At 45.6% G+C, this 15,605-nt stretch overlaps 1 protein-coding gene across 1 annotated transcript in view; it reads right to left on the reverse strand.

Moving 5' to 3' along the window:
* LOC115090467 (semaphorin-3A-like) overlaps positions 1-15,605 on the reverse strand; it is a 202,923-nt gene that overhangs the window by 64,556 nt on the left and 122,762 nt on the right. The window contains exons 5-7 of the mRNA XM_029599594.1: positions 11,848-11,941; positions 4,891-5,010; positions 1,459-1,604 (exon numbers count right to left, since the gene is read on the reverse strand). Of these exons, the coding sequence (XP_029455454.1) occupies positions 1,459-1,604; positions 4,891-5,010; positions 11,848-11,941 (360 nt within the window). The remainder of the gene's footprint in view (positions 1-1,458; positions 1,605-4,890; positions 5,011-11,847; positions 11,942-15,605) is intronic.

A 15,605-nucleotide genomic window follows, 5' to 3' on the forward strand; every position in this document is an offset into this window, starting at 1 on the left:
GTGCTTTATTTCCTTAAAGAAGCATGCCACAACTGGGTGTTTCCCTGCCAACTGGATAAGTTTAGCTGATGTTATGGGGGCGGGGCTTAAACTTAGTCATATAGCTCTGAGGACCCAATATTCAGCACCACTTAGCTGGATAAATTCTGACTTATACGGCTAAATGATGGCATCTGAATATCTGGCCATGTTCAGCAGCCGCCACTTAGCAGGATAATTATTTATCTGGCTAAATGGTTATCTGGTTAAGCGGTGGGTAGGATGGGGCATAATGTGGAAGAGCTATTTACCATAGTTGGATAATCAGAGATATTTAAGTTAGCCAGATAAGTTAGACCTGCTAATGAACAGGATTAAAGTTATCCAAATAAACTTATTTGGCTAACTAAAAGTTATCCTAGTATAGTCAGAGGTGTGGCCGTGCCACTGAATATCCCTGCTGAATTAGCTGGATATGTTTATCCACCTAACTTACCTAGCTGGATAACATTTGAATATGGATCTATGAATATCAGTGCTATTCGGCTAAGTCTGATCATTAAGAAAGTATCCCTAAAGTTATTTGTGTATGTGTATTCAAACATAGCCAATTAAGTCTGAAAGTTATCCAAGTAACATTACCCAGTTAACTTTAGGAAAATATAATCAACAAGAGACTTGTCCTGCTGAATATCTGTGACATGTTTATCTGGCTAACTTCCACTGGATAACGGGTCCACTTGCCGCTTTTCTGAATGTTAACTTCTGTAAGGTAGATATTCATAATTAAATGGCTAAGTAAGTTAGTCGGATAAGACTTATCCGGCTAACTTATAAGGAATATGCAGCAGCATGAATATGCTGCTGAATATCTCTGTAAAAGTCACTAGTTAGCTGAATAAGTCCAGCTAAATTTAGACCTGCTGTTGAGCAGGTCCAACTTATCTGGTTAAGTTAACATAATTTCGATACTTATCCAGCTAAGTTAACCATCTGAGTAACTTCTCCCTAAACTGTCCATTTTCCACCCACAAAGATAAGTGGCAGTTGCTAAACATGGCTAGATGTTCAAACACCACCAATTAACTAGATAAGTCCTTACTTATCTACTTACGTGGCCCTGAATATCGACCTCCTCATTTTCTGACGTATGGAACTGTAAAGTGTGCCGAGATTCAGGTTCAATTAAATTTGCTATTTAAATCCAATTTACTATTATAATGAAAAGGGTTATTTTATAAAGGTGGCATAGGAGACAACTCTAACAGGAATAGACTGCATTTCAAAATATGCCATAGAGGGCACATTTTTTGGCAATAAAAACGATTTTGTAATTTTTCACCCAACCATCACCTGTGCCATCAGTAACTTGTGCATGAGATCTTCTAGAGGTCGGAGGGTCTCCTGCCCAAGGAGATGAGGGTACCTGATTGACTGATGCCCCCATCACTTCCTATGGCAGAGATTGGAGGCCTTTACCTTACAGACACGAGCGACCCGGGAGTAGAGGACTTTTCCCCCACTGGCCTCTGCCTCCTGTGCACGCTCCGTGAAGAACAGGTACACTTTGTCATCATCCCCATTCTCACCATCCGCCAGTGCAGCAACTTTCACAAACTGAGGGTCTGTAAAGAAGAAAACAGGCTCAGGTCATGCATCCCAGACTTCTCCTGGCATGTCGAGTATAAACTCTCCCATCCCCACTCCGCTCCAATCACCTCCTAAGGCGTTAGCGAAAGATGGTTTACAAATATGCATGTTTCAGAATAACAAGGAGCTACACCCTCTGTGCAAAGCATCACAAGATTTACCAAGGGGGAGAGGTAAGCAAGAGAGCCTTGTGCAGCCTTAGGAGCTAAAGATATAATCTCAAGAAAAAAAGAAAGAGGAGACAGGACAGAGGCATTCGAATGTATAACAGGCGAGGAGCCATCTTATGAACCATAAGGGAGGGAGGATCACAAGAAGTCTCAGAAAATACTTTTTCTCCGAGAGGGTGGGGGGACGCCTGGATCAGACTGCAGTGGAGGTTATAGGAGCCAAGACAGTGGCAGAATTCAAGCATGCATGGGGCAGACACAAAGAAGCCTTAGTAATGAGGGGCATGTAAGGAGATAACAACAGGCTGCTACCAATAGGCAGACTGGGTGAATCAAGAGGTTCTCATCTGCCACCATCAACATTTCTATAACCTCGGTTTACTTTGAGGTATTTGAAAAGTGTATGCAACCAGGAAATATAAAAAAAAAAAAAAAATAGGAGGGATTACACCCTTCCACCTCGCCATGTCTGTTTCTCCTGCTCCATCTCGTCTCGAGCATGCTCTCTCCCCAGACTTTCAGAGGTCAATAGGCATGAGTCGAGCAGGAGTCAGGAATGTGAGCATACAGCTTGCACTTCCCTCACATACAACTCGCACACACGTAAACAGCTTGCATGTCCCTCACACAGAGTTATCATACCTCACGAACACAGCTCACTCTTTCCTCACATACAGCTCGCACAGCTCGTGTGTCCCTTACATAGAGCTCTCATACCTCACATACACAGCTCACACTTCCCTCACATACAGCTCGCACACCTCACGTATATAGCTCGCATGTCCCTCACATACAGCTCACATACCTCATGTACACAGCTCTCATAATTTATTTTATGTATTTTTTTAAATTTTATTTAAATTTAACTCAAGCCTTTTCATTCGTAGCCCAAGGCGACTTACACTCAGGTAAAGCAGATATGTCTCTGTCCCCAGAGGGCTTACAATCTAAAGTCCTGATATAATAAGGTGCACTTAGCAGTTATGCATACATTTTTTGTGCGCAAACATTACTCTGGGTGCAGCAAAGAATTTTGTATTCAAAAAATGTGTGATTAGAACCATATGCACTGCTTAGCGCCTTTGCAAGGAAATCCTATGCTAATGATGGCATTAGCTATCAACCCCAATGCAGAGAGGTGTACTGGCTTACCTCATGTTTTCTTAGTGCTGGAAACTTAACTCCTAGTCCGAGGTGGAGTAAAGTTTCCAGGGCATTTTATGGATAGAAGCAAGAGTTCTTCTTTTGGGACCTTAGGTCAGAATTTTATGTACAGAAAACATTTGCTTTATGCACAAAAAGCATATTTTTGATGCATAAAATGTGATTTACATAAATATGCAGGAAGCATGATTTGTGCACATAAATCATGTTTTGCTGTGTGCTGTACATTTTTTTAACTCCTGATGCTTTAGCATATCATTAGCTTACTCTGTCAGGAGTTTTAAAAAAATTAGCCTGTGCAATAAATTCCCTAAGTTTGTAAATGAGGCAATAGAGGGTAAAGTGACTTGCCCAAAGTCACAAGGAGGATCTATGAGAGAAGCAAGATTTGAACACTGGCTTTCCTGGTTCTTAGCCTACTACTCTACCATTAGGCTATGCCTCCACTTCCATGTACATGCCTTACATGCCTCACACATACAGCTGACATGCCACATATACACAGCTAACACAACCCACATACGTACAGCACATTCAAGCATATAATCAGCCCACCCAAAGCATGCACAGCCCACACAGCATGCACTCTGCATGCATTCAGCACACTTGAACACACTTAACATGCAAGGTGCAAGCATATAGCACAGACTCCACATCCATATTTTCCACGAGCAGCTCACACACTGCACACACAGCATGCAGCCCACACTGATACAATACACTCAGAGCGTGCAAACAGCATGCATACTGGACAAACAGCACTCTGTACAAAGCACACAGTGAGGATAACTTTCAAACAAATACACATGGTGGCATATTCACACATATGTGGCTGCAAGCAGACCTACACTAGTATTTTACAACCCTTGAGTAAGATATATGCTTGTTTTATGAAATAAGAATTATAGGAACCCCTATGCAAAGCAGAAACTTTAGAATAAAACAATAAATAAGAAATTCTGCTAGTTGTGGCTCATATGATATCATACATCAGAGGTGTGAATGACCATCATATATGTCTTGTTGGGTCAATGGCTATGTTAGTAGAGCCTATTTGGCACAGAGACCTGGTATTTGTGGTGCAACAGGCTGAAATGGTATAGCCTTAGAGCACAATCTCCAGATTAATCATTGGTCATTCCATACGCTGTCCTTATAGTGGCTATAGATGACTGTAGTTATAAATAACATAAGATAGTGCTCGTTTGAACAACATGTAATGTGCACTTATCTTGATTATTGTAGTCCTGAAGTTGATCCTCCGACTCTGCAGGTTTTCGGAGTAGATTACACTCCTTCTTCAGGGAGCTTCAGGATGACTCAAGTAAATTATATCAGCTTCAAATAGCCTATAATAGCTCTTTGGGAGATGGTCAGCATGACGCGTTGCAAATGCGGGTTATTTGATAATGAGTGCTCCTAGCAGTGTGAGACCTGCTATGGCTACCTTTACCACGTCTTTGACTGGTAAAGGTAGCCATAGCAGGTAGCGGTAAAGGTAGCCATAGCAGGTCTCACACTGCTAGGAGCACTCATTATCAAATAACCCACATACAGCACATGCTGTTCACATATATGTATACAGTGTACACACATGGTACACATACAATACACACACCATACATATAACATATGCATGCCATGCACTGTACACAGCACACACTGTATCAGAAACACACTGTGTACAGCATACAAAATGTACACACATAGCATGCACGCCATACACAACATATCCTTTATACAGCGCACACTGTACCTTTCCAGAAAGGCAGCTTAAGCAACAGCAGCATTGCAAAATCCAGTCTCAAAATTCTCTTCCAGCTTGGAGCAGGAGGCTGTTTGGCACAGCCAAAAGGAGGAAGGATACAAGAGAATGTGTGTGAAATGGATTAACATGCACTGTTATGTGTTGTGAAAAGAAACCAACCTTGCAGCCACCTGGAGTTGTACTGCTCTGTCCTGATGACATTACGATGGCCCAGTGCTCGGAAGAAGCCCGTGTCCCTGCTCATGAAGTCTGAGGAAATGCCAGCATACAGTTCTCCATCTGCAAGAAAACAGAGAACATGTGAGCCATGAAATCCGTCTGAGGAACCAGAAACAGTATGTGAGCCATGCATCCAAGGGATCCGTCTGAGGAACCAGAACCACAGAGGAAAGGACAGTATGAGCCGTGTGCAGCTATAGGATCTGCCACAGCACCAGAACCACAGGGGAAGGGATAACGTGAGTCACAGAATGCATCTGAGGAATCAGAACCCCAGAGGCAGGGACAGGACGGTGTGAGCCAAATGTACAAGGGGATCTGTCTGAGGAACCAGAACCAGAGGAGAAGGGAAAGTCTGTCACATGTCCAAGGGACCCAAAAAAACAAAAAGGAAGGCGATCTATAAAAGCCGTCAGGCTGTAAAAAAATAAAATAGATGCCTGATGTCCAAGTGTGTCTAAAAATGTATTGATAAAAAATTAAATAAAAGTAGCCCGACTCCGGCAGAGTGTCGCCACACCGTGGTTGCCTCAGGAGCTTTACACGTGTTCAGTGTTCAAACATGGTCATCGTGTGGATATACTAGCTTTAAAATCTGATATGTTTTTTGTGCAACCTCAGGCACCGGAATCCTCACCCCAACCTCCCGGACCCCGGGAACCCCAGCCAAGAGCAAGGTATTCTTTTAACCACTCCCTGCTGTGGGTTTCAGGCTCCAGGACGTTGGGGGGATCCTGTGCCTGAGATTGTTGGAGGGTAGAGATCGGGGAGGGGGTGGAAAGGAGCCTTATTATGAAATGTAAAACAATAGGGAAGGAGAATGGGGGGGCTGATCTGTGACCCCCCCATTTTTTTTTTAAACTCTATGGGGTTTGGTGGGGTGGGGGTGCTCAGCCTGGCAGGGCTAGTTATAAAATATTGGAGGGAGGTGGTTATTGAGCCGCGGGTCCGCAACACACTTTTTTAAAAAAATATATATATATTCAGTGCCACTTAACCAGCTATAATGTTTTCATTATAGCCGGTTAAGTCTTAAGTTATCTGGCTACACAAGGCCGGATAACTTTAGACCTGCTCTAAGGCATGCGATAAGCCTTAACGCATGCGAAAACGCCTTACCGCATTTTGAAAAATGACCCCCTTAACTAGATAAAAACAAAAATCAGCTAAGGTACCTGGATAACTTAGGACCTTCCCAGAATGCCTCTTTTTTATCCAGCTAGTTTTAGTGATTGGTGCTGAGAAGGGAGGAGGGGCCATACAGAATATTGGTAGGGGAAGGGTTCTGGAGGATAATGAGGCGAGGAGAAAGAAGGATCTTGGACGAGGGAGATTAAAAAAAAGGGATTTCAGGGCAGAGGGAAGAAAGGGAGGTGGAATGGAGGGGAGGAGAAAGAAGGGGGATCCAGGAGAAGGAAGGGGATTCATCTCACACCTGTCTTCCTAATGCCAGTTCCTTCACTTACACACATGCACTCATCCACACCTCCTCCAGGTCCCTCATTCATTCATTCTTCTGACATTTCCTGCGATTTCCTCACACCCCCATGAGCTCCCCATCTCCTCACTCAGTCAGACATACATTCCATGCCCCCTCCGATTCCCCTCAACACACACAATCAGAGCCCACAACTCCTCTGTCACCTCATTCACCGGGCCGCCTCGTCTCCAATCCTCTATTCCCACACCTTGCTGTCCATTGGCCAGTGCATCTCTCCCCCTCCCCACCGGTTGCCGATCTAGGCATGCCAATCTATCAGTAGCAGCAGTGGATTCTCGGGCCCTTCCTCTTCCCCTGCTCGGTTACAAGTGCAACACTCTGGCCCATATGCAGGGGAAGAGGAAGGACCCAAGGAGCTGCTGCTGCTACTTGTAGATTTATATGCCCGATTCAGCAGTTGGTGGATAAGGGAGAGATGTAAGACTGACACTGCAGCTTAACCCGGCCCCCTATCTCCAGTGGCAAGAAACTAATTATGTGGCCCTTCTCAAGCTGAATCCCTGCTTATTGGGATGCTGCCATTATGAATGTTGGTTAGGCCATAGCCCGTGTGCCCCACCCCATTCCAACAACCAGGCTGGTAGCTATTTAGATTATTGCATAGTTCTGTAATTAGACATGGGACGGGAGGAGTTCTGGGATTAAACTAAATAGGGGATCTTGCAGGCAAATCTACCCAAGAGGGTGGAATACAAAGGAGGACGATGATAAAAATGGTCTTGGATAAGGAGTGATATCCAAGTAGTCATGCTCTATGACTGGCAGCTGGGATATATATTCTAAGCAGCATGGGTAGGAATAACCGGGCAGCCTGGGGATAGTTGGCCCTTTTCTCATCTAGCATGGTACTATTTCATTATGAACCAGAAGGAGAGAGGTCAGAATGTTTTACCAAATTCTGCTTCCCTCCATTAGTAACATATCCCATTCAAGAATGCTCTGCACTGAGACTAGGTAGGGATTTAGCTCCTTCATACTACACAAACCCAAAGTCCTCACTTGTTATCTGTTCTCCACTATACTCATATACGCCACAGCATCCATCATTATCAACCCAAAAGATTTTGTCACACATTCATTCCATATAGTATCAGCAACCAGTACAGTCCAATCTGGCTTTCATGAACCTATAATTCAGAAATTGGTGGAAATTGAATACATTTGTGAGTTATATATTAGAGCCAAAGTTGAGAGCACTAGCAGACTAATTATGAATTCCTTGATTTGTTTCAAGCTTACCCATTTTCAAAGAATGGTATGGATCATTGGGCACTCAGATTTTTGGGGGCAAGCAAGATGGTGGCAAGACTGTATGGGAATCACCTGGGTGAAGCTGCAACCAGGATTCATAAGAACATAAGAATTGTCATACTGGGTCAGACCGAGGGTCCATCAAGCCCAGTATCCTGTTTCCATTAGTGGCCAATCCAGGTCACAAGTACCTGGCAGGATCCCAAAAAGTAAATAGATCCCATGCTGCTAATGCCCAGGGATAAGCAGTGGCTTCCCCAAGTGTTATATTTACTGCTCGCGGGAGGCTCCTGCCAGCAGCTTTATTACCACCACCGGCCGGTTGTCGGCTATGCTCCCGGCACTACCTGTGTACCACTGCTCTTTGTGGCTGGAGATACCGCTGATGCTGTCCTGCATGGCTGAAGCGCTGCTGTCCCCTATGCCGCCTGAACACAGCCGATTACAGCACTCCCCAGCGTCTCCTATGCGCGTGCGCATACCTTTGTTCAAATTTTAAAGGACCCGCGGTGGGAAAGGCCGTGGTGCTCTCTGATTACATCATCCCATTCTTTGTTCCTGGCCTTCGCAAGGTCTCCAGTTTCTTGTCCTGGCCCTGTGGATTCCTTGTCTTTGTTCCTGATGCCAAGTCTCCAGTCCTGCAAGGTCTCCTATGGTCTTCATCTTGTTCCAGTGTCTTAGCCTTGTCCCAGCGTCTGGTGTCTTCAGCCTGCTTCAGTGTCCTGGTCTACATCTGGTTCCAGTGGTCTTCGCCTTGTTCCAGCATCTGTTGTCTTCAGCCTTCAGACCAGAGTCTGGATCCAAGCCTTCAGAGTCCTGAGATGCTGGTCTTGATCATAGTCTTCTGAGCTCCTGAGTTCTGATCTTGAGTCCTGAGTTCCCCTGCCTTATCTTCTGGAGCCTTGGTCCCACCTGGGTCTGTTGGTCCTTGTCTTCAATCTTCATCTGGTTCTTTGCCGTGCTGGGATTCCTTGTCTTCAGTCTTTGCTTGGTGACTCATCTTGCTTGGACTCTGTGTCTTCAACCTAGCTCTGTTGCGACCGTCGCCACCCGTCTCCACTCCGCCCTCTTTACCTCTGTGGCGACTCCCTCCAGGTCTGAAGGATGGCTGGCTGCCGTGGCATCTCTCTGCTGTCTCTCTCTGGCATCCCTAGACCGGCTCGACGCTGCAGGTCCGCCATGTTGCCTGAAGCCAAGGGCGCGCGCACTCCAAGTGACGTCATCCGCTTCCATCGCTGACAAACCGAGTTAGCAACGGACGGGTTAGGACAAGGTTTACTCAGGTTACCCTGCCTATGCTACTCTGCCTCCTTGGACTTACCAGAGGTACCCGCTCCTCGGGGGCCTCGCTCTCTCTTTACTTTTCAGGTTACAGACAGGAACCAGTACTCGTTCCTCGAGGGCCCTCGTTCCTGACTATCTGCTGATTCTCTTCTGCCTGGAAGCCATCACTGTCTACATCATTGTGAGTTACCATCGCTCTCTCAGAGCTTTCCCTGGAACCAGGTACTCGCTCCTTGAGGGCCTATCCTTTCCAGCTCCTGAGCTCCCTGAGACCAATATGTGAGTGTTGTCATCTAAGTTCTGTTCATGAACTCTGCATACCCTGCCTACTCACTGTCTACAGTTTCTCAACAGCTCAGCCATCCAGGGATCGCTGTTCCATTATCTGAGGGACTTCAGCCCTGCTGGGCACTTCAGCTCACTACTGCCACCTCTGGTTGTTTCAAGACCTGTTTAATAAAAGAACTAGTGTGTGTCTGTCTCCATACTCTAAGCCTAGCTGGTGGTCCCTCTCAGGATCTTTCCCCGGGGGCGTGGTCATCTGCCACCAGGCCAAGGATCCACCCACTACTATCTCCAGCAGTCTATAACAACAGATTGCTACTCCGCCTACGGAATACATCAGATTGCTACTCCTATCTGATTGCTCCTCCCATCAACATAGCGGATTATGACAAGCTCTTGCCTGGATGAGCTTACCCATCTGCGGCGTGGACCATGGACAGCCCTGGGGTTGTGCAAATTGTGTCATAGCACCAGGGTTCATGCATATCTGTGGTCCAAAAGGGCCTTCGGTGTGGCTGGAGGGCTTCCCCCAGAGACCAGCCCTGGCTGCTAGTTCTCTGACACCAAGTCTACCTGGCTAATAATGATTTATGGTCTTCTCCTCCAAGACCCTGTCCAAACCCCTTTCAAACTCATCCACACTAACTGCCCTTACCACATGTCCTGTGGATGGGTGGGCACGAGATAAAAGGAGTCAGTTGGCTCCAGTGTATTTATTTTTTTTAATTTATATTCCGCCATGAACAATGGATGACAACACTCACATCCATTGTTCATGGCGGATCACATCATAAAAATATCCATAATATAAAAGCAAAGATAACATCATAGAGCTCCCTAAAATTGGATTGATAGCTGCCGCTTAGAGACAATAAAAATCTTTTGAACTCTTGTAGGCCGAAGCCAACCAGTAACCGCTTCAACAGTTCCTCCATGCTAAAAAATAATACATTAAAATTATACAGATATCACAAAAGCTAAAAAATACCGTGCCAGACTTAACACTAATATAAAAATGCAAAAAACAACCCAGATTTAAAAAATTGCTCAACCTGGATCCAACACCCAATTACAAGTCAAAAACCTGCTCAAAAAGGAAAATCTTTAAAGATTTTTGAAACATTTGTGTACACAACATAATTCACAGATGCTCAGGAAGTGTCTTCCAAAAGGATGGGCCTGCTTCCAAAAAAGCTTGATCATGAGGTTCGGTCGGATAAGTGAACAATCCAAGAAGATGGTATTTCCAAGAGGCCTCCATGAGCAAATCTCAGGGCTTGAGTGGGAACATATATACACGTAAGGTCAAGTTAATCCAGGGCATCAAATTATGATTTAACAATTTATGGATTAACAGGGCGATTTTATATTTAATCCACCACTCATTTGGGATCCAGTCTGACAGCAAATAAACATGTATACTTAGCCTGATGCTCTTTTGCTACATTTTGGGGGTAACAACCTTGCTGTCATTAAATCTGCTTTGGCAGACAGGATGTTGCTGTCACAAACATGCATATTTTGGTCAGACATTATTCCGACTATGATTCACATACCTTAGGTAGTGGAACTGTGGACTACAGAGGCTGAAAGAGTAGATTGGCCTCTGGGGCATCTGTATGGGTGTGTGGCTGTCAATTGGCACAACTATGCTTTAGTTGTCTAAAATGACCTGTACCACAACAACAAGGTTCATATATTTGACATCGGACAGGACCTTTTAATAATTCTCTCCAAGAAGCACTTCAAGTCATTTTTAGGAATCAGACTTAATTTTTAGGGAACTGGGGCAAGTGTACAACTACCACAGGCATGTGATGGGGTACCGGAGCCAAGAGGAGGGTTTAGGTGGGAAGTCAGAGGTGCCATGTGCAATGCCTTTCCTGGGACCAGTCCCTATCCTGTAAGGGGCAGGCATCCTCTCCTAGGAGCTACACTTTGGGTTGAATAGATTTGCAGTTGAGGCAAAGCCTCACAGCTATTGGCTGGGCAGCTTGGCTCACTACCCAGGGTATTTCGGGAAGCCACAAGTAGACAGCATCCTAGCTTAGAAACTTAGCAACATCAAAGGGACTTGCTGGGATGCAGCCTAGCTCACATTAGAGCAAGTTGGCAAGTGTAAAAACTACTGGCTGCCTAGCCAACCTGTGGTGAGAAGTCAGACAATATAGGTAGGCACTTGGCTCACATATTACCTGTTATTTATAGTAAATTCTAAATAAAGCTGTGGCCTTTATTGCCATCTACGACTTAATTATTGACTATGGTGTACAAAGATAGGTGTTGAGGGAGCAGCAGAAGCCAAGAAGCACAAATGCCTATGTTAATTAGATAAATGGCATTTTTTTCAGTTTAAACAACTATGTGACCACATCACAGACTGGGATCTGTTCTGGATCTAACGTAGCTGTGGTTCCCATTTTGTGCTTTCATTACACATGCTTGCAAACATTAGCTGCCCCTAACTCCAAGCTGGGCACTTTGCCTGTTTAACCATCTTTCTGTGCTTTACGATAATATGCAGCATTTGATTGGCTAAAACACGACCCTGCCTTACTAAGTACCAACTGACTTACCAATAAGGGCAGAAGCAACCTGCTGGTGAGGGTCATATGGACACTTGCCCTTCCCACATTCTGTCTGCTCCTGCTGCAGGACCAGCGGCTCCTCCTATAACCAGCAAGAAAAAAACAAAAAACAGTGGTCAGCACTCAGCATTCCTAGCAATGGTGACATCTTCATCATCTTAAACTCTGGATTTGAATCAATGGACCTGGCCAAATAGAGCCCCCACCACTTGCCTGAAGAGTTTGGCTTCTATGCATAGGCACAGATGCGACCGCCATCTAGGGTTCACTAGGAAGGAGCTATTGTTAACATGGAGAGGTTTGAGGAGGACACCAACTGATGGTGGGAGCCTTCCCCCAAAGGGATGGGGGTCGGCGATGATACAAAAAGGAGCTTCCCACGAGACTCAGGGTGCAGAGCAAGAGAGAACGTGAGCTGCAGAAAAGTTAGGGAGGTCTTCATCCATTTGGTTCAAGGTACTAAGGGGCTGAAGCACGGAAGTTGTGGATTTGATGGAGGAGCAAAGAGAGCTCCCTTCAGTACAGTCAGGAGAGTCAGCTAGGAGAATAAGGACGCTCATAATAAAGGGACACCATCTTACCCGGGGGAAGCCCTCGGCCTGAGTTCTTCCTGCTCTTCATTGGGGCTGAAAGGAGGGGAAAAGCCTCAGTGAGGACTTGAGCGGGAAGAGTCTTTGCTTTGGGCTGTACTCAAGTGACTGAGACGTAACTTAACTACTTGAAAATCTGAGATTCTGTCTAGAAGATGTTCTCCCCCTGTTTTTGGAGCTTTTGGACTGTGTGCCGGTTTTCCTACTTTTTCTGGGACTGTTTTTATTTTTTAACTTTAAATAAATCCCTTTTTTACTGATTTGGAACACAAATTAAGTGGGGACATTGCTTTTTTTTGCTTGGGCCCCATAGCATTTTGCTATTCCCCAGTGGAGGGAACCCTGGTTCTGGGGCTGCAGGCAGGCTTCCACCACCCTTGCAGTTGCCGAAAGTGACCCTCAGCAAAAGCAGAGGGGAGAGAGGAGGGTGTTATACAGAATTTTAAGAAATTTTAAGACAGGTAAGTGTCATTATTAGAGCAATAAGGGATGTCAAGCCGGGAAGAGGTAAGACTTGGCTTAGCTTGGGTTTGTGGGAGCTTAGAAGGATGGCGGAAGGGGGGATGCTAGGGAAAGGCTGTCAGCCCCCCAGCACCACATTTTGGAAGCAGTAGGAAGAAGGGAAGTTGCCAGGAAGAGGGAGGTTCGTGGTCCCACAGTTTGACATTGGAATACAGCTGCAAGAGAAAAGAGTTGCCAGGGCTGTTGGCAGCCCCCTCAACTTTACTGTTTATATTCAGCAAGCAGAAAGTGGGGTGCTGAGGAAACTGTGGGTCCCCTGGCTTTACTTTTCAATTCAGCAAGAGAGAGGGAAGGCATCCAAGCTGGTGGGGAAAAAGGTGAATTTAGGTGCCTATTTTCAGCCAAGACTCAGCATGCGAAATCTAACCTGTCAAATTTTGTCCACCTAGATTTAGATGAACTTTCAGCCAAACCTAGATTTTTGGCTGAAAATTCACCTATTTGGCTACTTAGAAGGGTACTTAGCCTTGGCTGAAAAATATCCTTAGAGAGGTTTATTGAGACATAAGCTTTAGAGGACAAGAGTCTGATGAAGTGTACTCTTGTCCTTGAAAGCTTATACCTCAATAAATCTGTTACTCTGTGTCATTCTATTGGCCATAATGTGGGTTGCATGGGCACAATCGCCCTGTGGCTTGCCTTTTATTTTCCACTGATAGAAGAGATGTGTGTATCAGCCCATAACTGGGGCATGCTGTACCTTTCACTGCTATTACCCCTCTCCTCCACTCTCTCCTTTTCCAGCTTCCCTCACTTCACCAATCATGACACCTTTCCTTTCAATTCCAGAAATGCATCTTTATTGAGTGGATGAAAACGGTCACAGCCTTAACAACTTAAACATAGCATTTGTAAACACATTTAAAGCCAAGTGCCTAATAATGATGAACTCGGAACACCATGTTAACCTATGCCCCCATCTGCACCATCTAGCACACTCCTTAGTTAAAGCCCCAACTATAACTGACACATAGGTGAGAAGGTTGTCCTCCAACTTTCTATTCCATGAAAGTTGACCACTGGCTGCATTCCGCTCCATGAATGCCGCTGAGGCGAGTATGGCGAATGGCACCCTGTGGAGTGTGCTTTCACCTCACCTACCCCTGGCCACCCTTGCAGCCTGTAAGGCCACCTTTTCTGTGGCTTGACCTGGCCTTCTTTAGGCCTCCCAAGACCACCCATACCATGGTCTTGGCATTGCATTTAGCCCACCTTTTCACAGGGCTGATGACACCTGCCAACTGGCACCACTAGACCCAGGCACCCCCCTTTTTTCTGGTGCCTGAGCCCCCCATCGTCAAACCCAGGCAGCCCCTTTAACGGGCACTTGGGAACCCCTCATCATTACCTGCCAACTACTGGCACCACCAGACCCAGGCATCCCTTTTTTGGCACCTGGGCCCCAGTACACCAGACCTAGGTGCCCCATTTACTGGCATCTGGGCCCCCCATCATTACATGCCAACCAATGACACCACCAGACCGGGGAGCCCCCTTTTTCTCGTGCCTAGACCCCCCATCTCCAGACCCAGACAGTCCCTTTAACTGGTACTTGGAAACGCCCATCATTACCTGCCAACTACTGGCACCACCAGACCCAGGCACCCCTTTTTTGGCACCTAGGCCCCGGTACACCAGACCTAGGTGCCCCTGTTTACTGTCATCTGGGCCCACCATCATTACATGCCAACCAACGGCACCACCAAACCCAGGAGCCCCCTTTTCCACTGGCTCTTGAGGATTGGATTTGGCCACCCCTGATCTATATAGACAGAGAGTCATTGCTGGGAGCAGAGATTAGCTTTAAGGTCCTTCGCAAGTCCTTTCTGATGATTGCTGTAGTAATTATGCTTTACTGCCTAGGTTGAGTAGCCCAACATTTCAGCTCAACAACCTGGCTCAAATGAGGGTAACTAATGAGGATGCCAGATTGTTCAGAGATGGCATAAAGGAAAGGATACATTGTATTGGTAATTTTGATACATTATTTAAGGACACAAATCTAGGAAGCGACCTACTACATATGGAACAGCCTAAATCTTGCCACACTCTCACCACTTTCCGCCCCCTACAGGAAGAAGATGTAACAACCTTCTCACCGCCTTCAAAGCCACCGCTTGTCTAGAGGACCATTGCCCCCTCCTGGATAATCAAACAAGGAAAACCGAATCTACTTGAACACATCAAATCCATCAAAACATCTCTCTTAAAGAAGGCCTCTAACCTGGCTGCTTAATAAAAAAGTAATTGCGCATCCAAAACTAAAAAAAATCTAACTTGGACCAAATGATCTTAACAGCTACCACACAATCTCTAACCTTCCTTTCCTAGGCAGGATCATTGAAAAAGCGGTACTTCTTCAAGTATTAATATTCCTAGAAGCAACAAACAATCTAGACCCATTTCAATCCAGCCTCACCACAGGACAGAAACAGTACTGATAAGCTCTGAGTCTGCCTAGACTGAGGTCAATTAGTGTTATGGGTACTCTTTGACCTTTCTGCAGCATTTGACACAGTCGATCATGGAATACTAATCACCTGACTGAAAACAACTAGGACTAGTAGGACAAGTACCAACCTGGCTCTCCTCCTTTTTCCAAAACCATATCCAAACAGTGTCACTTAGATCAGC

This window comes from Rhinatrema bivittatum, chromosome 4 (genome assembly GCF_901001135.1).
Source record: "Rhinatrema bivittatum chromosome 4, aRhiBiv1.1, whole genome shotgun sequence".
Classification (NCBI taxonomy): Eukaryota; Metazoa; Chordata; class Amphibia; order Gymnophiona; family Rhinatrematidae; genus Rhinatrema; species Rhinatrema bivittatum.